Raw genomic sequence first — 23,903 nt, forward strand, 5'->3', positions numbered from 1 at the left:
AAGGTAATTCCATTAATTGGGACACACTGGATCAGGATCACCTCCCTTTCCTTTCTGAATAATCTGTCACTTGGATGATCTCTTTTACATCCACTTACACCCTATTTTCTAAATACATTTCTCTACTTAAATGTCCATCCTCTTAATAATTGGAAAATGCAAATGTCAGAAATAGATAAATAAATGGATGATGAGTAAGAAATCTGTTAAATGTTCCTTTTCAGAAGCAACTCCAATATTGCTAAATTCTAAATGAGATACTTCTATGTTATTTTTTATTTGTAATTGATGAAACATGGCAACAATGGAATGGCCAAGAGAAGTGATCACTGAGGCAAAATGTCATCCAGCACACTGGTCAACTTATTTACTTTTGACAACCTTAATGATGGTGTGATGACTTGTCCCTTTTGTTGGAAAGTAGCAACATTCCTTTCATTAACCCACTTAATCATTATAGGTTGCCAGTCACATGCTAATTATTTCCTTTTACTTAAATCTGACTTGGGAAAAAAATAAGAAAAATCTACATTTTTTTCCGCCATTTAACAATAAGGAGGAGGATTCATGTTAAACATTCAGTTATAATATTTTGGGAACTTGGAATCAACGCATCCAATTTTTATTGGTGACAAAGACACTTTGAGCCCATCTTTTAGTTGGAATGTGAGGTGAGACGATACTCTCTGTGAGGATCAGGGTTCAGGCAGCAGGTCTATATATACTGATGGTTGAGTCGTATTGAAATGTAGTGCAAATTACCATGTGTGTATTTTCAGCCTTGGCCTCCGTGGTTTGTGGGTACTTTGGGCGGCATGCCAGAGGTGAAACAGGAAGGAGAAGTGTTCTTGGAAGAGAATGAGACGACTGAGAGCCTGAGACCTCTGAAATTCCTCATTGCAGATGAAGTGCACTTTACCCCTGGTTTGTTTTTCCCTTCCATTTTTAGCATCTTGTGTAAAAAAAAAAATTAAATTAAATAAATAAATCTTGCTCATAACATCAGATGTGTCATCAAATCAATAGGCCTGAATTGCTTGAGGGAGAGGTAATATATCTACTGCATCTGTGCAGCATAAATTGTAACATCACAAGGCTCATCATTAAATATCATTGTTTGTTGTTTTATAGTGTCACACAAAACGTAGCCCTAAGTGAGTGTGTTTCTAATCATGATTGAGACAGAGCATCTCATGATAAACATGTGTTTGTATGGTATCGTGACATTATTAATTATATTAAAAAATATAGTATACTGAAGTGCTGGATGACAAATCTATCTCAAAATTGGATCAAAATAAAATATATAGTAATCTCAACTATGAGCACTACACATTCATTAACAGACAAAACAATCTCTCCCAGAGCACAAACAGATAGGATGTGTCCGCCCATGACACCAAAATACCTATGACAAGTATGACGTCATCATTCATTTAGTATGTTTTAAATGCCCAAAGTAGCACCATTTCTTTTTACTGTAGAGCTTTTTACAATTACTTTATTTTAGCTCTCTGTGTCTTTAGCAAAGGAGGTGTCTTTAGCAAAGGGCTAATGCACATATACACAGATGTCAACATGTTGATATATAAGTGCTTCTGTTGCAACACTTAGGCTTTTTTAGATTCTTTAGGTAACTTTTTCTCAAAGCACCTTTTGAAAATTTAGGCTATTAACTCAGTCTGCTGTTCTCACTGCAGGCAGAGAAGGAAGAGTTTGCACTCTTTGGAGCATTTATGCTCCAAATATCGCAGCAGTAAACTTAACTGCAAACTCTAGAGTGGGTGCATAACCTGGCAGCTGACAAGCACATGGATATAAGACAGGAAATATCAAAGTATTAGGTTTCTTATGTAATGATGTGTATTTTAAATATAACTGTCAATATAGGCCTACATATGAATCTAACTAAAAAAGTACATTGTTACACATGCATTCACAATGATAACATAATCTTATTCTATATTGCGAGATTAAATTGATCAATAAAGGAAATAATATTAATAAGTTTTAGGCCTGTCACGATAAGCAATAAGTCAATTAATTGAACGGTAGAAAAATATGAGCGCGATAAGTTCGCCGGCCGCGATAATTTTTATTTGTCCCCCCCTTACTTTACCATACACTGTGTATGACAATAAGTTTCACTATGGAGTATTTCGACTGAACGCTCTGGTTTCTTGCATAGTGATCTCTCTAGTGTCATACTTGACGGCAGCATGTTGCAGCACGAGACCGTGGTGAAGCACCTGTGCGAGCCGGTAAGCCACATTTGTTTTGCAGGGCTGCCAACACGCATTGGCCGTGAGACTCGCGTATTTAAGTGTCTTCTCACGCTCTTGCGCTAATCCTCTTATGCTGAATTATGTAAATAAGTCGAATGGAGAAATAATAGCTGCAAGCACCTCCTCATTTATTGTTTCACTGCTCCCCACATGTAAGCAGAACACACAAGTAGCCTACAACATCAGTACAAAGCCCCCACTTCCTGGTCTACCGTAATAACCCCTGTAATGCGCAGGCACATATACATAGGCCTATATACTACCGTAGGTATTATTATGGCATTGTCATTATATTATTATGTTAGTTGAAATGGTCTCAAAATGACAACATTATAACTTTGCACAATATTATCATTTATCGCGATAATATCTGAGAAAATTTATCGTACAGCAAAATTTGTTATCGTGACAGGCCTAATAAGTTTTTGCTATATTGCCTAGCCCTTGAATACTATGCAGATGCGTGTGTTTGACACTACATAACAACTGCTCATGAGCCCCATAGGGCCATTCTTAAGTACTAAAAGGAGTATAAATGACAAAACATACACATTACATTTAAATTTGTCTGGTACCAAATAGTACAGCTCATGAATTTAGTTCAACTGTTCTGAGCTGAGGGGTTTATGTGGTCCCATCAGTAATAATTAATTTGGCTGAATGAATAAATCACCCCAAAATAGGCAAACATTACAATTCACTGCACTCAAGAAACACCTTGTGTTGCTTAACACAAAAAGTGATTGCGATGATCATTCTAGGAAAAAGAAAAAAAAAAAAAAAACACTGTACATGCCAGGCTCAAAATCAACCAGCCTCGGCCAGCTAATGACACTAATTGGTGAGTGAAAACAGGCCAACATTGGCCATCTATCACTGCCCCCAAAACAGCATCAGACTATTTGAAACATCAATTGAACATAACACTGTCAAATCCAATCTCTGTTTAAACTGAGTGGACAAACAGCTGACACGTTCTAATCACTGTGCTATACTATCAGCATCTTTCAAGGATACATTGGTGCATTTAACAGGTCTTTTCTCTTAAAAGGTTTACAGAGAAAAGGACTGTGAAAATTTAAAGCTCTGCCAGATTGGTGCATTGTGCTATGTTCCAGTTTTTAAGTGTATGTTGGTCAAATTACTTGAATTTTCAACAAGCACTAGAGAGTAAAACACTGGTGTTTGTACCATAAATCCTGAGGATGCAAAAACGGCTCATTATGTGAACGTAGCATCTGCCATGAAACTCTAAAACCTTGCTTTATTTCAACAGAAAAGGGGAACAGGAGGAGGTCCAAACAAACCAACGATGCCATTGCATTTATAGACTGAACATGATTAAACAATATGGACAACACAAGGAAACCTATCCTGTTATCAATTGACATTTAGGACAATTAATCCATTACATTTATTCTTTCAATATTGTATAAAATTTGCTTCATTTAGAGACTTAAGTGCATGAAGTGATGCAGTTATTGTTTTAAATTGCTGTGTTTTCTTTGGCCATTGAAATCTCAACCTTCTGATGCATATTTGCTTGTAAGTAAGATTAATAACATACTGAAAGTAACAAGTTTAGTACAGAATAGGCCACCACATCCTTTGTAACGATTATAGCATTAAAGCACATACATGGCAGCCAAACATGATAGAAATGTATTTCTTTCTACAAAAGATGTACAAATTAAGAGATTATTTTATTTATTGTATTAGGAAACTCACTTTATTCAGTCAGGTTGGCTGATTTGATGACACTGGCACTGTTTAACAAGTTTAACATCCAACAGTTTGTTATAATGCATCTGAACTCTGTCATGTTGTATTTCAGCTGATCACTGATGTGATTAAATTGCCAAATTATTATTGAGATGCTTTGCTTTTGGAGTGTCAAATCTCTAATCTGACATTGCTTGCACCAACACTAGGACAGTGATGTGATCACATGACAGGCTTACAACTTCTAATTTGGGGCCCTACGAGACAAAGATGAGAAAGACAATCCTAGCAGTCTTTTGCCAAAGGTGCAAAAGTGAGTGGCAGAATTGAAACATATGTTATTCATCAACGTATATATATATATATATATATATATATACACACACACACGTGTATGAGGCCTTTATGCCCCAGTGGGGCAATACTACACCTTGTTCTGTATAACTTCCATAAGCAAAGACAGAATGTGTGCTTGACTGGACCGCCTACTGGCTGGTATTATGGTTTTATGAAAACGAGAATAAGAAAACAACCATTAATTGTTGAGCAACTGAAATATTTTCTTCAGCCAGAAAAGGCTTAAAATCCTCTTGCAAAATTCCAGAAATTACTATCCTCAGCTTCCTGGTGATTTGAAAAGTGTGATTTGAAGAAAGGGGGAGGTACTAGAGTGAAGGTAAACATCTCCCGCTCCCTCAAGATAAACTTTAGATCTGTTTATCTTTTCAATAGACAATGATTTAGGTCAGTGATGACAAAGCATGTTTTTCCTGTTGTGTTTATGTTTATAAGATAAAGGTTGAAATAAAGTACAGATTTGGGTTCTTGTTGGAACTTCTCTGGAAATGGAGTTTGGAAAACATAGCAAAAAGAGGCATTTATGGGCAACTGCATCTGCATCTGTAGCCATATTGCTGATGTACTCGTAGAAGAATCATTTCTGACCATCATTGATATTGTGTTTATTATGGAGAATACTTGCTTTTTAGAAATACAAAAAATAAAATATAAATGTTATTTTATGCTTAATAGGTACATTTGGTTCAAGCGTTGTAATGCATCACTGCCCTTCATACTCCCATGCATATTTTACAGTATAGTGTTTATAAAGTCAATTTATCCACAAGTGGGCAGTGCTGAGTTAAGAGTTCATTCATGTTCTGATGTCAGTTTTGGAAACCGCTTGGTGGCGTTAATGCACCACTATAAGGTTGTCTGCGACCCCCCAACACACTCACACAGTCTTTCTTCAAAAGCTTTTGCCATCTCTACAGTTGTCGTCGTTATCATCATCATCTTCTTCTCTTCCTCCTTTGGTTCCTCTTCTTCCTCTCTGGTTTGTTCCTTTCACTGGTTGCATGTTAGCTATACTGCTCAACACTGACCCCATGGTTTTCAGTGGTACTGCTCAGTTAGCTGTGTCAACAAAAACGTAAGGCCCCTCAAAACACACCAATTACGCACGTAAAACGACGCTGGAGGGGGACAAAAGTGCATCCACAAAAGTTTTCGTCCGTCTGCGTATCCATCTTCTGTGTCGGGCCTTTAGGGTTTAATGGGTATGGGTTCTTCTGCAACATGATCAACTAAATGGGTGTGGTAGCACAAATACCCACAGGTAGCAGCAAAGGCTACGCCTTTGTCTACATGTAAATGCAGATGTAGGCCAGTGATAGAATATCTTTTCAAAACTCTTTTTTAAAAGGAAAAAAATGCAGATGCAGCATTTATGTGTTGAGAAGACAAACCAGAAAACTGCATCTAATCCTGACAGTAGACAGAAGTCAGAGCACTCTCAGTCTCGAGAATCACATTGTTTCCTGACAGGTGAACTGAAGCTAACAGCTATTCACAAAGGGGATGCCAGAAGTGCAAATTTCACCATTTAAAAACAACCCAAGCCTCAGATGTTTTACAGTGGTTCAACTGAACATTATAGTGTATATTTTTAAACCATGTTACTTCTGAGTTAGACAGTTACAGTTAGTGGATTAGTATAATATGGTACATGTTGAAATATGACAACCAAAACAAATAAAAATTTGATCTTCTGATCTAGTTCGGTTTTTTCAAAACTAGAAGATCTGTGCTGTACCCTGCAGGGTGTCATGATTACTTGATTCCACAATTAATTGCAGTCATAAACAATGCCATTAGTTAATAGCAACATCCTTCAATACACTCACTTTCCAGAAAAGATTATGTCCAAACCATATTTTGACAGATCAGTGCATCTTGCACACGGAACAAAATCCAAGTTACACAACATCTGCGTGTTACAGCTTGTGTTGCTTTAGTTCAGTGCGAGTGGTAGAACAGGCATGCTAGAGTGGGAAAGTATGGCAAAGGAAAAGCTATTTCCTCCAAACAAATTAAGTCATCCCTGTCAGATTCTTTCTTAAAAAAAGGGTAAAATGAAGGTTAATTTAGACATCAGCGTAACAACAAGCGTTACAGCGCACCGTACCTTCCAGCACCATACCACTCACGTCATGTGCTCTACTTCAACAGCTGGAAGTGCACACATGAAGCTAGTGGAAGCTACATCGAGTCCATTTGATTCGCCATTGACAAGCAGACCATGAATGCACAGCAGCGTTTGGAACGTCACTTCCTTAAAATATGCAAATAGGGACTACTATTTAATGCAGTTAAGGCAGTTGTTGCAATATGTATATCGTACAGTCTAATATTGCAATAAAGGTCAACTTTTGATTAAGGCTGCAACGATTAGTCGACTAATTTACCCGTCGACTACTGTCGGCAAAAAAAACAAACAAAAAAAAAAAAAAAAACACTACAGAGTGAGACATCGTCTTCTTCCCTATCTTTGCTGAGAGTTGCACAATGCATATGGGCCCAAAAAAAAAAAAAAAAACTACAGAGTGAGACATCCTCTTTTTTTCTTATTTCTGCTGAGAGTTACACATGCACAATCAAGTCCACCAGGGAAAAATCTGGCGACCGACCGGGGAATAGAACGGCGGCAGAGGACATCAAAAGTCTGACATAACTTCACGTTAAACTTACTAAATAAATTAATACATGTGAGATTTGTAAAGCTGACCTTGCGTACCATGGAAGTACATCTGCATTGCTCGAACATTTAAAGACGAGGCACATCAGACTTACACAACAAACTTACGCAAGAATTCAAAGCTGAAAGTGAAGTATGAGCCATCTGATAATTATGAGATACAAAATCCGATTGGTCGACTAGTCGTTTTAATAGTCGGTGATTAATCGACCATCAGAATAGTCATTGGCTGCAGCCCTACTTTTGACGTATTGTGCAGCCCTAGTTGGTACCATTTGTTAGTATCACAATTGGACCCGCCTTGCTTGTTGTGGTCTGTTGGCCTCTTTAGTCTTGTTTCAGTGTATTTACCTTTTCCTAAAATTATTTCTTTGTGTGTCCTACATTCAGCTCTGCTAGCTTGTCTGCTTTACTTCCGTACATTGTTTCTAGTTTCCGACTCTAAATTGCGATAAATGTCATCCTTAGCAAATATGCCCATCAATCAGAGTTCTTTAGCACGCAGCGCTGCCCCTAAAGAACCAGGAAATGTGAAATGTCCTACTCCTCTGCTAGATGCTTTTTTCAGGATAATGTGCCAAAGGTTTTTTAAAAAAATCTGAGGTAAATCAAAAAAAGTTCCTGAAATGGAAAAGCGGCTACAGGCAATGGAAAGTTTTCCATTATTTTCAGAAAAACTATTTAATTTCAGTAAGTTCATAGATGGGATTTTCAGAGTTATATATTCCTGACTGGTGTCGCACTCTGGTATCTGTAGTCTTCTAACATATCCAACACAAATAAAAAAAAAAAAAGAAAAAAGCAAGAAAGAAAGTACAGTGTGGGTTCTTGAAACTTTAAGAGGAAAAGCCCCTTAAGCTCTTAAGTCCTTTAACAACTCGGAAACTATGCTATTGTGACAGGAAAAATAAAACAAACAAAAAACACCACTAAGGAGGATGGGCTAGTGCCAGAGTAGAGACACAGGATTAACTTACTAATTAAAAAGTGAAATATGGAACCACCAAACTGATTTCTCCATTGTTCCAGACTTCAGTCAGCTTCTAAGTGACACTTGTCAATGGAAGTTTTCCACTGAGCCACAATCTTAAATTGCAATAAGTCACATAATAATAACTGCTTGCAGCGTTGATAATAATGAGTCATGCTTTGTTTTAAACTTAATATTCTTTACAAGAGCCAGAAAGTAAATCATTGCAGCCATTTTTTAAATAATTGTTCAATGTCTAATGAAACCGTACGCATCACATTTTATCATTTAAACCTTTTCTATCAGAACTTCTTTATGAAATAAATGACAACAATTGCTAAAACCTAATATAACCAACTGAATCACCATGCTTCACACTAGATGGGGGTCAAAAACTGCTAACATAACATTTTCCAAAAAATAATTAATACTGAGTGACAGTCAAATTTATTATGCAGATCCCTCTCAAACGTATGCTATGTTAATAATTGTTTTATTGCTGAGTGTGTTTACTTCTGATGAAACAAAACTGCGTCCATATATTCCAAACATTTGGCACCAGGTTTCTTTCATGAGATTTCAACCAAATACTCAAAAAATAAATGATCACATTGTCATCGTTAAGAGCAAGATGTTGGGAAGAGGTTTAGTACAGGTTCAGGTCCCCATTTTATATTGGTTGTTGGTTCCACATTAGTCTCATTCTGTTACCACATTCTCATTAACATGACATGTAAAAAGTGAGCAGAGAAGATGCTTTGCCAATACATCGATTATAATTGTAATCCCATGTTGTTGATGTCCTCCTTCATTTTTTTAAAAACAAAAGCAAACCCCACGGAGCATCCACAAAGTAGTACCAAATCATCTTAGTGAGCATGTGCTCTTTCTCAGAAGGGGGACGTTCAAAGACCATATGTCAGACTCATGTTAGCCATATATGACAGCAAATTGGAAATACTAGTGTAAGGAAATAAGGCAATGGGCTATTCTGAACCATTATTAAAGTTTAAACATGCAGTCAGTTATCTTTATTATGCATAATGCTACAAAGCAGATGCCTCTAAATAACTCTGAGTTTGGGGTCTGTCACTGTGTACTATTTGGGTCTGTAACTGCCTTTCCTGGTATTTCTCAATTCAACAGGACCCACACTTCAAGTGTCAGAGGAGTTCGGTTCAACAGTAAACATTCAGGTATTTTAGGTCCATTTTAATGAACACTTCAACTAACAAGCCAAAAAGAAGAGTTATTTGGTCAAGTGGTATTTATGTTTTAATCTACCCTAAGCTCTCCTTAGTGCTGGTTTGGGTACTTTATAACATTATTCTAAGCTCCACAGTCTAGTACAGATTTGCAACACAATCATAAATCATGACGTGAACCTCTTTTTGAGTAAATGCTACATAAAAAAAAAGTGTGTCTGTAGCCAGACAAGGCACAAATAAAATCCTTTCTTTAAAAAAAAAAAAAAAAGCAAGAGGCTGTTCAGAGTGAACTAAACTGGCAAATCTAGAGGCATGTCTACTGTAAGTCAATTACTAATCGCCAACCCTAAAGCATAATTACTGAAAATCAATACTTGATACCCGAGGATTTGTCATAAATTTTTAAACCTTGTTGTTTTTGGTCCATCAACATAACTGCTCATATAATTAAAGTATTCTCAAAGTTAACAATGAAAAATGAATTCTCTCATGAGGCCACTCATTTATTTCTCTGAGGAAGAGCTGCTCATCTTCATAAATATTTGTCATTTTAACCCATTAACACAGATCTATGCAAACATACACAGAACACTTTTAAAGCCCATTTATGGTAGGATACAACTTAAAAGTGTTTATTTCAAAAGCATTTTTGACAATTTTTGTCCCCATTCGTTTTCTGTGTATTTATACTTAATATTTCCCTTTGCTTCAACATTTCAATTCTGCAAGTGAAGGAACTTTCAAGGTTTTAATGCATGTCACTCAGATTCAGAATTATAAATTTCATGTGGTTTAAAACTGGGAAACTATTAGCTGCAAGCAATTTGACAAAGTATTCCGCTTGTCATCCTTTTTTTCCCCCCCAGTTCAAAGTCACTTCCCTCAACTAAGACATAGATGTTGCGCCAACTTCCTCAAGAAGACACAGTACATTCTTTTGAACAAGTGTGAAAAGAACAGGCCATCACCCTGCTGCGTATTCTCTGGTATACTGAAGCTCCTCATAGAGGTGATTGTGTGTGTGTAGGGGAGACGTGATAGAGAGTAGGAGGGTGGAAGGTGGGTGTGTACAGTGTCCATGTATTGTTTGTAAATCACCATACTGGCAAAAGGGACACTTTGCTCCACAGCGGCCACACAAGCCAGCGATACAAAGGGGGGTCCAGTGGGAGGTGGGGGCAGAGAGAGAGGTAATTGTATACATATGCATGTATGTATGTATGTATGTATGTATGTATATGTATATAAGAAGACAGTGTGTTAGCGTGAAAGAGGCAGCATCTATTTGAGACACTCAAAGAACAGCGGGGGAGAAAGAAGGGAGTACTGATGAAGACGAGGGAGGAACGGGAATCTTGAAAACGCTGGTCTTTTCTCATGGAGGTATTGGTTTGACGTCTGTTTGGCACAAGTGCCCAAGGCAATGCCGGCTTGCATTTTAGTCTGTCACTTAGGACAGGGACACTAATCAGGATTGGTCCTAGTCCCTATCCCAGGAAAAGGGAAGCACTTTAAGGCCATTATTAAAAAAAAAAAAAAGAAAGAAAGAAAAGGAGCGTGCAAGAAGGGGAGAAAAATTGCTGTGGCACAGCAGGAAATGCTCACCGCTAACCTCATTTACATGCAGGTCCAGGGAGAATGGGGGGAGAGCTTATTCCATTTCCAATCTCCATGTTAAATGCTAGCCAGGGCAGCTGATGGGAATGAGAGGCATTGTTCACCTCATGCTGTTTTCCCCTCTCCATTACACCAATACCTGCCTTTCTGTCTTCGTTGTATTATAGAAGTACTGTCTTAATAATTTAAATCTCAATATGTAATCTACAAACCTAATAAGCTATATATGCAGCTGTTTACTTTGTGCAGACTGTACTGCAACCGACCCTCATAGGTCTATCTGTTCTGTCATAACCAGGTTGTGACCTGAGGCTGCCGCATTCAAAGCCATCCTTCACCCACTGAGTCTGTTCTATGGCATAATGATTGCTATGACAACCATCACTTAAAGCCACGGGTAGGTGGAGGAGAGATGTCAGCTTCTCGTCTACTCTTCTGATGATCTCATTTCTGGCTGGCAGGTACAACAAGGTCAAACCACTGAAACTGGAAAAGTGGCTGCTTGCTACATGCAAATGACAGAACCAAATTTCCAAACAATTACGCTCCCCAGTCCAAATCAGCATGGGACTTCTCTCCTAAAACCACAAGGTGGGGGATTTAAAAAAAAAACAGTAGTCAGAAAGAAAGAGATGCAGAGGGAGGGATAGCTGTCGTTGGCCAGCTATGAACACAAAGTCTGGCTGTTCGTGCCAAATGAGGTTTTTAAACGGTTTTTCTGGGAGGATTTGTGCTAATCTAGAAAACCTTCTGGAGGAAGTGCAAATACATCTGTCGCTGACCACTCCCCTGTAGAGTACAGAGATTAATGTTTAATCTGAACCAATGTGGTCTCCATTCAAAACACTTGTGGAGTGTGGGAAAAATAGGCAATTCCAAGCTAAGCCTGATTCATTATTTTTAGAATAGCTTCCCATGTACATTCAGTCATTAACTTTCCTGCTCATTTGACCATCTTCATTTGTTTCTATTCATGGTTTTGGTTCTTAGAGTAGAATAAGCCACAGGGTCCTTCACTCACAAATATCCAGCGATTAGCTAATCTCATTAGCATCACAAGGGCAAAATCAAGTGATCAAACGCCCTTGGTAAACAAAGAAAGGATGAGACCAGAGACTCATCTTTCTTCAAGTGCATCAGGAGATGCTACTACCATAGCGTGCAAATTGGGGCGGTGTCTCCACAACACTGAATTAAGTCAAGATGCTCACCTGCATTTTAAGCATCATAAATAATTTCACATTGCACTGACAGTTGCTTCCTTAGAGATGACATCATGTCAATGAGTTTAACTTCTCAGGATATTTGTCCCAGAGCCAAACACTTCCACTCTCCTTTTAGAGGTGATATATTGTTTCCCTAGAGAGCTGTCACTGCCTTTTGGCCCTACTTCTGCTTACTTATGCTTTGTCTGTAAGACCCTCCCCCCAATGCCCCGATTCTCTACAATTTTAATCTCTCAAGTGAACTGATCCTATGTCCTAAAAAGCTGCAGACACACAGCTGTTAGCCTGGCTAGTTAAATACATTAGCCTGTGTTTTGTGTGTTTGCTCTGGACTGTGCAAAGTGGAAACACTTCCACACCAAGAGGAGAATGGGGTTAGCCTGGCTCCAGTATTAAAGACTAACTGAAGCCAGGCGGTGCTTCAGGAGGGAAAAGTGCATGCATATGTGTGTAAGAGGCCTCCTGCCCTCCTCTACCCACACAGGAAGTGAGGTCATCTCATAGCACTGCACTATGCAGACTGTGTTTAGCGAGGGCGACAAAAATCAACGTGACGGTCAGCCTTCTAGCAGATATACTGGCAACAATGACCTACATTGAATTAAAATGTTTAAAAGGCAGCTTTGTGGACAGTTTTGTGGAATCTGGTAAAATAGCTAGTAAGTATATACATAAAAAAACACTAACCACAGATCAACCTATGTAAAACAAATAGTGCAAATTAAATGCCATCTTGTGCCAAAAACCATCCAGTTTCAAACACTGCTTAATGATGTACCACATGCTCAAGAATTTCTTCGCAGCCCACAGGGAATGCTGTTTCTTTTAAGACAATTGAGAAAGTTCTTTATCTCTCAATGTAATACAGTGTCTCTCTAGGAGTGAAACGTGATACAGAGGCAAACAATAAATCACATCCCTGTTTAGAGCAGGCGTCTGGCACGACTGGCCGGCTTCAGCTCCCCAGACCACCACCTCCTCCGCTGCCGCCTCCTCCACTCCTCTCATGCTCTCCATCCCTCATGCCTGTTAAAGGCTTGTCCTGCAGGGCCTGGATGCACTTGTGTGGTACAACAACAGAGAAACCGCCCAAAGCTCTTAACAGCTCTTCCTCTCCACTTCCTCCCTCCCTCCATCTCCACTGCTACCAGCTCCTCTCTCCCTCTCCGTTCTGTCCTTCCCAGCTGCACCGGCGAGCTGTTCCGTATGAACTGCTGCCAGCTGAAAGCCTGCTACTCCTGTGAGATTGCTATTACTCAGTGCAAGCAGGGCTCTGCGTAGCCAAAGGGCTGCTCTCCGAGCTGTAGATCTCCATGTTGTGACTTGTCAACACGGGCAAAAATCGTTACCAAGACTGAGGCACTTCCATTCCACACAGAGGGGGTTCTGATTGCGACCAGGCAGACCGGCAGGTACTGAACTGGAGGTTTTAGGATGGCTTCTGCTGCCTGCCTTTGTGTGGCAAAGGATTCTCTGCTTAATCAAGGCAATTCTTAGATAACAAACATCTAAGGAACTAAACTTTGGTGAAGAGTAGTACAATTTAGCTATAATATCAAATACTGAGATGTCTTTCCACTGGCCTTAAACAAAGAAACTGTATTTTAAAGAATATGGAAAAAATCTGCTTTATGTCAAATATTTCTTTAAATCTCTCCCAGTTAATAATTTCAAGGTTATAAGTGATTTTAAAAAAAAAGAATAAGAACACAATAAGAATAAAAAAGACTAGATTTGTTCAATAAGTTTATGAACGTTTTTCCTAATCAGACAAAGTTCTAAATTTTTTTTCCTTTTAAATAAATCTTTTGCTAACTTTTTTATTAATTCTATAGTAAAATAAATACATTTTCCCTTATTCTGACTAATTTTTTGTCAATAAATATTATTCATGTGGTTAATTTAGGCCATTAGTAGGTTAAAGTTGCATTTCTTAATAGCCAAATTTTACACCACAAAGAAGGCAAGGTTAGTTTATTTGTACAGCACATTTCAAGTACAAGACAATTGAAAGTGCTTTACATAAAACATTAAAAGCATGACAGCAGGGTGTTGTAAAATGATGAACAGTTGTTTTGACAGAAAAGTTTTTAACCCTGATTTAAAACTGCTGAGAGTTTCAGCAGACCTACAGTTTGTGGGACATATGCCCTAGTTTTATTTTTCCCTTCATTTAGGGACCAGAGTTGTCCCGTCACTAACACCCAAGCATGTTTCATGCATTTACTTGTATGTACATAACTTATACTGGTCTTTTACATATCTGTTTCTCGACTTTAAGCTTCTGTACAATCCACAGTTGATATACCTGGGAAACTAAAATTAACAGGGCTGCCCCAATTGGAACAATTTTCTTGGCAAAGTTTCATATCAGACATGCCAATTCTGATTCTTTTCATCTTTATGTTAAATGCCAACTGTTGCAGGAGGTAGCAGGACTTTCTCTCTTTATCAAAATATGTATTTTTATTTAATTACAAAATGGATTACACTTTGCACATGGTCCCTATACAGTAGTGTAAACATAAAAACAATTGTCATTTGTGTTACTTGGATGAAATCAATGAAGCATCACATCAATGCTTGAAATGAAAATGCTGTTGTGTGTCCTTTCATAAAATTTTACTGATGATTAGATCTGTCAAATCTGAATCTGAAATCTTGAAACGTGTTTTTATTTTTCAGGAAGAAAGACTGTTTTTCTTCATTGGGTCTTGGTATATAACACACTTATCTCTTGCACAAAAATTCACCAAAATGTCTTGACATGTTTTAAGTTTGGTCTCTAACTCATGGAGAAGAAGATTGATAATTAATTAACAGTTAATATCCATGTCCTTGTGCACTACAAAGCCATAATGGCCCCAAACAGAAGAGCTACATTTAGCTCCATATCCAGAGTTACCTTGACCAGCATACCTCAGTTTACATTAGAGTCAGAAGTTACCTTGTAAGTCCAGTGTTCCAATACACAGACCACCATTATTCAGTTCAGACCTCACCATTAAAACAAGTTACGCAATTTAAAAAGGTACCAAAATAACACAGCTCCAAATTAAGTTCATCCACTAGAAGCACTATAGAGTGCTTTATGAACTCAGCACTAAAGTTAGCAGACTCACTTAAATCAGTTTGTGCAAATTCTGAATATGTTGCATTATTGTCAATTACAATGGCTGACATAGCAGTATCATCACCCATTAACTTTTTTTTTCTAAATCCAATTAATCTGACTCTTGAATTTAGTGAATGGTAGTTTTTCTTCCACAGTCCGGTATGCTATGTAGAATTTACTTGTAATTTCAGTCACTTCTGCACGAACCTCGTAGCAGATTCCTGCTTTCCAAATGCTGCTGGCAGACATGCTGCAATCCCATCAGTGCATCTGTCCCTGCATAGTTTTATACTTCATGCTGTTACTGTGCTTTACAATGGTTTCATGCTCAAAACTTGTGGCCCAGTCAGCAAACTAGATTTCCCTGCAAATGTTAAAATAAACTGCAAGCAATACATGGTGTTCCCTTTTTTTTTGCAACATGTCAACCACATAAGCTGAGCCATTTCTATCAGGAAGACGGTGGCTCTAGCTCTTTCAGACAGGGATCACCTGCTGATTCCTGAGCAAGAGTAGACTATTAACTGACTGGGCACAGGTAGATAACAGCCTGTACAGAACTGTCTCTACTCCCTGTGCTATGATGACAACCTAATACTTACTCTCCAGTCTCACTTGGACACAACATGCACACACACACAAGCACATGCACACAAACAAACAGACCAATTCCCAGTCCACTTTCAATGTTTTACATGAAACAAGATTTCAATCCAAATTGAATAACTATAAAATGAAGGGCATAATTAGAAGTTATCCTGGTATTTCAGGTTAGGAAATTCAATCTAGTCACCTCTTTAAAAAAAAAAAAAAAGGGATACACTTCTCTACAAGAATTTCATTTTACTCAGGCTGTCATTGTAGAAAAAAAATAGTGATAACTTTTAAACACAGAGACAAAGTGAGACACATGGATGGAAAAATAACATTTCCAAAATGGGAATAAGTTAATATGATATAATAGTTAAAGGCCTGTAAAATGATTGTTTTATTTTCCAAAATTTTGTTAAAAAAATGTAGATAGGGTTCAAAGTTTAACTTATTTTTGTATGCTTTTGTATTTTATTTAACTACTCTTTTGTTAATTAATTATTGCCACACTTCTATTCATCAGGTGTAACCAAAAATTTCCCCAGTCTAATATAGTCTGTCATTTTTTCCTCAACCTCCTTATTTTACTTATTAGTTGGTCAGTTTTGTTGGTTTGCCACTGGACAAGAACGTCCTGATTAGTACACAAACTATGTGTGACGTCATGTCTTATTCTGCACATAAGGATCACTTCAGGGCCGTGTACAGTTCATGCTGAAGTGTTATGAAGGTCACATTTAAATGTGAACAACCATGCAAACAAAATTTATTTCTCAAAAACAAAATCTGATTTAAGCATTAAGACCTGTGTGAACATAGTCCAAGAAGAAATTTGGGTTTCCTCGATCCTTGTCCTCAAGGCCCACTATCCTGCAGGTCTTAGATGTCTTCCTGCTTCAACGCACATGATTCAAATTAAATGGTTCTTTGACAAGTGCTGCACAAATCTGCTAATGAGCTATTAATTTGAGTCAGGTGTGTTGAGGCAGGGAAACATCCAATGCCTGCAGGACAGTGGGCTTTGAGGACTGGAGTTGGCAATCCCTGCTCTAGAGGCGATGAATCGTTTTAAAATTGAAATCACGATTTAAGACATTGCAAGTAGCAAATCGCAAAGAGTGCGATTAATTTAAGTTACATGATGACTGATCCAGATTTCAAACCTGCAGCATCCACGGTTTTACAAATCCACTTGCTTTAGACATATTTTCTGTCTTTCTTGTGCAACAGTAAGGTTCTCTTTTTGAGATTAAAAAAAAAATGTGTCTGGTCATGATTCTGTTCTATCTGAGCAAATATGTTTACATCGGATTTGTGTTGCGCTGTATTCTCCACACTCGCTCCTCTCTCGCAGCCGGTGAGAGGGAGTTTCTGCAAAACCGCATATAAAATGTGAGTTACTCTCACTCCACATATTCTTGGATGGGCTTTGCACTAGGACTGTGCATCTTCACTGGTCTCGTGATTTAATTCAATTACAATTAGCTCGTCAACGATGCGATTCAATTCAGCGATGCATCATGATGCATCACGATGTGTTGCATCCTCAGTTTTCTTTATCACTGCACATTGCTACTTTCTTCTTCAATGAATACATGCAGTCAGATAATTATGAACTTTGTTTATAATTATTTCATAAATCAATCTGAATGTCCTGATATTGAAAAAAAAAAAACATCATACACATGTAAACAATGATGTTATTTTCAACTTCATTATTGAACTTTATTTTTCAGTCCATTTGCACATGCTAACCACTAGCTTGCCAATGGTATCTTCCATTGATGTTAGCCTTAAGCTAACTTGTAGGTTTGTATACATTTTCATGTGTAATCTTATGTGATTTCCCTGAGCCAACACATGTATTTCCAGTGAGATACTGATGTATTTTCTGTATGTTTGCTTAGTTTTACAGTTTTCCTACGTGAAGGTTTCAAAATGGATTCAGCCTCCGATCTGCCGAGCTGTTGCAGCAGTCTAGATCATACCACACGCGCAAGCAATGGCAGAATATATACATTACAGTATTATAATCGATTATGTTCTGTTGTGGAACTGATGCAGACTCATCCATGTCCACATCTCGATGCATCATACAAATGATTACATTCAAAACCCCTACTTCGCACCGTGAAGGATGCAAAGCCCATCAAACTTTTCCTGGTAAGAATGTTTAACACCTTAATAAGACGAGGCAAAGATGATGTAGGCTACATGTTTAAACATCATTTGACAGCTACACTCAGCTGTGAAGTCATGTATTCAAACCTCACTAATTTTCCATAAATGGCAGAAAAGCTAAGATAGAAAACAGTCCAGCTTGTGAAAAGGTTTGATGAAGTGAATAAGGATGGTTTAACTGAGAGAAGTCGCTCTAAATATTCATAAACTTCAGATCTCAGATAACGTGTTGACATTAATAAAACTTACAAAGATTACTAGATCCATCTTAAGCCGATTCCTACAATGACGATCGATTCAGCTTGTTTAGCTGCGTCTCCGTGATGGACATCGGGTTCTCAGTAACACGATCTTTATCTCCATGGGAGAGTTTAAAAAACAAATAAATAAATAAAAAGATGTCTGTCTAATTTTAAGCAGGATGAAGCTACATATTGTCCAAAATGTGTTGTCTGCTGGTTGGAGTGTGTGCACCTGTGCATGCATGCATGTGTCTCTGTGTGTGTGGCATTGGGGTGAACCTCCACTGTGTGCATACAAAAATCACGTAAAGATGCTGTGGTGGAAATCAGATTGATAACATCAGGTTGTTTAGTTTTTACTACAAAGACAAAGTAGAACCCCGTTCTAGAGGAAACTTCAAACACAGGCTGGTCTTGTAGTTAGTAAGTGAAGCTGTTCATATCTTAACTTTTTTTTCCTTTTTAGAATATAAAGCAATTCATACTTTAATGTCATGTGATAATCGTCCATCTCATATAGAAAATATATTTCTGCATGAACACTGTACAGAAGCTGGGATTTAAAGATTAAACCGCAAATCAAATCGCAATATTTGTTAGAAAAATCAGAATTAAAATTTTTCCCCATGTTGTTCAGGCCTGCTGCTGCTTTTATTTTGATTCTAACACATTTTGTTGCCTTTGCATCAACACCGTAGATGAGCCACTGAATGCCAACAACGACCAGTCATGCTCATGTTCTCCTTTGGTTTCAGTCTGCAAAACACGCACATGCCAGGTGGTAAGTAGTATTTCACTTTTATGAGTTAATTTCAATCAAACCTGCATGGACATTACTGATACTGCAACAACAGCAGGACCTTGTAGCTCTGAACATAAAGGAACAGTGGCCTCACAAAGTGCATTCAGTGGGATGGAAATTGTCATACAGTGTTTGTGTGCATTTCTTCTGCATTCTGCACATGAAATTTTGAAATGCATAAAAAGAAAGTAAACTGTCTTCTCCTTCAACAACTGTTGAGATGTTGAACAAACCTGCCCTACTGTAAAACTAAATACTTTTACTACTGAAACAATTGCAAATTCAGCAGGTCTAAACAGTTTAATTTAGTTGAGTTTTTTATGACACTAAAATTTGACATCTTACAAGAATCTCTACAAATTAAAGTGCATTTTCCAATAGTAATATGAAACTGATCATTTTAAGAAAACTCTTGTTTTACATTCTGACAAACACACACACAAAAGTTTTGACTGTCGAGAATCCTTTATTTCTAAGTGCTATAAAACCCCCTGTCTGTGCGCCCTGCCAATTGTCTGAAGTAGCAAATAAGGTTAACATTTGTGTATAAATATTGATCTCAGCCCTAAGGCTTAGCAACTTCTGTGAAAGCAGGCCAATTAAACCCTGCCCAACAAACTGTTTATTTACATCAGTCTGTGTTTTCTGTTAGCAAGTAAAACACAAATGGCGAAGTCTAGTTTGTCTGCTGAATATGACTGCTTATTGAAAACAGATTTCTGTGTTCTCCAAGACAATAGTCAGGGGGATCCAGCATCTTTCGCCTGACCTGTAAATCATTTCCAAGTTCAAGGCTGTGTATCATTATTCGCTTGAGCTCTACTCACCCAACGCCGCCAGTGTACCCCAGCCCCATCAAGTTGAGAAGGAGAGAGGAGGGGCGGGGGGACAGGGCAATGGTGGTGAGTGGGGAGATTCTTGGCAGAAAGTGCCCAAAGATTTTATGCCAAGAGGGAAATGGAAACCTCCTCTCATTTTCCTTTCCCCGTAATCCAATGTTTTCAAGCCCCAGCCCCACCAAGGTCATTATAATCATAGCAAGTGGAAGGTAGCCAGCAACCCGCCATTACAGTAAGGTAGAGAGCCACCCAGTCAGTCATATTGGCTGTCAAAAAGGTGCAGAATTCTGTCAAGACATGTTCAACATCTCTCTGTTTTAAATGGAGATAATCAGAGAAAGAGAGAGGGGAAGACGAGCGCTCTTCCATTGTTGTGCTCTGCATGATATGGATCGCCTTGACAGTCTAAGAAGTGTTAAGGAGAATCCTTTGATCCAATGAAACCATAGCCTGTGTTTGTACATTTTGGCACAGAAAATGACAAAACACTGCTGAATACTTAACCCTATTGTGACTGACTGAACATGATACTTTTTTACACTGAAAAGTCACACATAAAATAACTTCTAAGTACTTTAACCATTCCTAACTTTTAAAGAGTGAGAAATAAGGCAGCAAAATTAAACAATAACACAGTGCAAGGTCAGAAAGAATGGCAGTTTTCATTGTGGCACCAAAGGTCATGTTTGCTTGTCAGAGTGAAGGCGCCATACTGTACTGTGACCTCCATAGCCAGCTCATGTACCCTCCGACACACAAACACCGACACACACACAAAAAGGGGTTGTGTGTTCACTTTCACATGTGCGTGCAATGCTTGAACACTTAAAGAACAGTCTCTTCTCACTAGCTGTGCCACAGACAATAACACAGCACAAACACACAACACATCCCATATATCTGGGTCTTTGCTAAGATAAAGCACCCCCAGCATTAAAGCCGGTGTATTAGCTTGCCCTTTTTCACCACAGATGAAGAGATTTGAAGCTTGATATTGTGCTTGTTGGCTGGCACACCACCAGGGTGTTGCTGGCTGCATAATGAAAACACACAGACTGACAGCGGCTGGCAAGAGGTGACACTTCCATTCTAGAGTGGGAAGATCCAAAACAAAGCGCAAAAAGCTTCTGACAAATTCATACTTTTCTGTGACAGTTTGTTGACTGGGGAGGGACAAGTCCTAAATCAGAAAATACTTTTATTTAAACCCATGAACACAGACGCAGCAGTGCTCCAGTTCAGTGCTTACACAGAAGCACATATTTTCAAAAATGTGGTTGAAGAGTATGTGTCTTCAAACCAATTACAAAAAAAAGACTAACTGAAATATCATCATGAATTTATTTTGACTTTGATGCCTAAAAGAAAATATTACTCCTCGTGTTTGACTAATCTAGGCTTTTCCTGAGCTCTTAAAACACCAGTTGTCTAAAACGAAAAAGAAAAGTCATCTCGGCATTGGGTCTTACATTTATCATCAATTCTATCAATTCTCTGCTATGTGATCTTAAATCAAAATTAAACAGATTTTACCAAATATTTGTTGTAGATTCCACACTAACAGTATTCAATCATAGACAGACTTGTTTAACACCACTGCTCGTTTTCATTACAGGATTTTAATAAAGAGAATTTAAAAAGTACAACTGAATGATGTAATTAATAATAAATGCCAGTATCCTTCTAGGTGGACAACTAGGTCATTAAACGTGCACAACATTCATATATTCAGGATATGGCATTGACTTGTACCACAAAAATATTTCATGTTTGTACACCTGTTCTTTATTGCATGTACCGTTTCTAATGTCTAATCCTAAACTTAGCCTAACTTCAACATCCCCATCCTTTCTAACCAGGAACACAGAAAAATCCCTTGGCTTCATCAGGACCACAATTTGATCCCCATTAACACTGTTGTTGCCAACAAGATGTTGGTGATTAAATTTAAAAAAAAAAAAGTCCAAAAGATCTTAGAGTAACATGCTATAAAATCTCACATGAGTTACTATAGTTGAAAGAAAAAAAAAACTAAAACAAAGCATATTTCTGAGGACTAGAAGGAAAATCATATACAAACTCATTAAAGTATAAGTGGTTAATACAATTCAAACTGGAAACATTTAGGGAAATAAAAAAATCAAGTTGATAAAAGAAGAAAATTTACCTCCTCTCATGTATTTCAATGTACACTAAACATAATCGGACACAGGAAAATAAATGAAGGAAAACACACTGAGCACCCTTCTACAAGTCTTAATGGTAGTGATAGTAAAAAAGAAAAAACAAACAACAACAAAAAAACCCAAACAAACACTGTAATGGGTCATTTTCATTATACATTAAAACCCTGCTCTGTGCAGTCCATCCATGTGACTTCCACTCTTCTCATGCAGCACATCAGTGAGGACTCACTGTCAGTCGCTCACACTTGCTCACAGAGAGCCATCACTGCATCCACTGTCACCCAGTGTCCACCTCTATGCCTCTCTAACTAACCACTGCAATTTCCCCAAGTTCAACCTTCGGTCAAACACCAGAGTAGTATATATAGTATGAAAAAAATAGTGGCAATGCTGAACCACTGGGGCGATGTGACATTTAAGAAAATAAAGATAACAAATGCATCAAGCCTAGATTGATTTAGACATAAATCAGTCTTTCATGCATCACATTTACATATCACTATGACTAACTGAGTCATTTGCATACACATGTATTCAACAGAAACGACTAAGAGCAAAAGAGGAAAATAATAATAATACATGTCACTCTAATAATCGTTGTCATTGCCCAATAACATCTAAGGAATCCTCCAGTGGCCGGAGTCTGTTATTGCAGCTTTTCCATTATCTGGACTGATAAAGGGACAATATCGAAGATACGGAGGGTCAAATGCACAAAAGTAACCCGACCTCCTACCTAAATAAACTACTTGGGGAGTAGAATAGGTTCGTGCTGCGGCACGACGTTTTTGCAGGCAACGTACTTGAGCACAACTGTCGTTTCCTTTTTCTAAGCGCGTTATTGATCGTAGTCTGTCTGCAATGAATGGCTGCAAAGGGAAGGGGGAAAAACCCTGAACTTCAGGTGACCGACCATGGCTCTGACATAGCTAACATGTAGACTGGGAGGGGTAGAAAAAAACACATCGTTCCAAAAGAAAAGAATCTCTCCACACTTTTTAAAGTCGACGACAAACAAGCGCGAGCGAATTCGGTTCCGCTATTTGTAGTGGCAAAACTGAGGCGAAAGTTAGACGTTTATCACCGAGGAAATGAAGTTTACCGAGCGTTGCTAGATAGCGCTATTGCTAACTAGGAACGCTGGGGTATGGGTAGCCAGACTCAGGCTTGTCTGATCCGACTGACCCTTCATTTTATTACGGCCAGACTCCCAGATCCTCCCCTTTCTACCCGAAAAGCGACCAAGCAGAAGCGAAGGCATTACCGAAAACACTCGGCCGTTATACCACACACACACACACACAACCGACACATATGCCAACTGACCGCAACCTTTAGCGGAACCGGACCTTATCGATTATACTCTTAATAAAGCCACGTATCATTTATCCACTCACTGCCTCGCTAACGTTACCCATCGCCAACAACATGGCTGCCTTGCTCGGACCTAAAAAGGGAGAAATAACCTACGCCGAGTCTTTTGTCTGTTTCACCTCTATAACCCTAAACTACTGCGCAAAACACACGGAGAGCCGATAAAATAGCACAAATCGAGTGAACGACTTACGTGAAGGCAGGCGCTTGGGCTGCTCCTGCTTCCTCCTTGGCATTTTCCCCCGTTTTTAATCACATTCTCGTCCTTGTTTAGGGATAAGAAGAAAAAAGGTTTTTCCCATTGAGACTGGAGGCGCCAGTGATGGCAGGGACTTGGTCGTGCACCTGGCTTTGCTCGGTTTAAAGTGTATTGTTGGGTAATGGGAACACAGGCGGAGGAGGTGCCGCTGTTGTTGTTGCCGTGTCTTGACTATGGCTGCTCTCGGTGCAAGTGTGTCTCCGAGCCCCTAACTAACACTAATGCAGGGATCAAAGGGCAGCAACAGCA

At 38.5% G+C, this 23,903-nt stretch overlaps 1 protein-coding gene across 4 annotated transcripts in view; it reads right to left on the minus strand.

Moving 5' to 3' along the window:
* znf827 (zinc finger protein 827) overlaps window positions 1–23,703 on the minus strand; it is a 72,429-nt gene extending 48,726 nt beyond the window's left edge. For all 4 annotated transcript variants that reach the window (XM_041983159.1, XM_041983157.1, XM_041983156.1 and 1 more), the window contains exon 1: window positions 23,589–23,703. In XM_041983159.1, coding sequence (XP_041839093.1) covers window positions 23,589–23,631 — 43 coding nt within the window. In that variant the 5' untranslated portion in view covers window positions 23,632–23,703. The remainder of the gene's footprint in view (window positions 1–23,588) is intronic.
* Window positions 23,704–23,903: the final 200 nt, after the last annotated feature.

Source organism: Melanotaenia boesemani, chromosome 4 (genome assembly GCF_017639745.1).
Source record: "Melanotaenia boesemani isolate fMelBoe1 chromosome 4, fMelBoe1.pri, whole genome shotgun sequence".
In the NCBI taxonomy this organism is placed as follows: Eukaryota; Metazoa; Chordata; class Actinopteri; order Atheriniformes; family Melanotaeniidae; genus Melanotaenia; species Melanotaenia boesemani.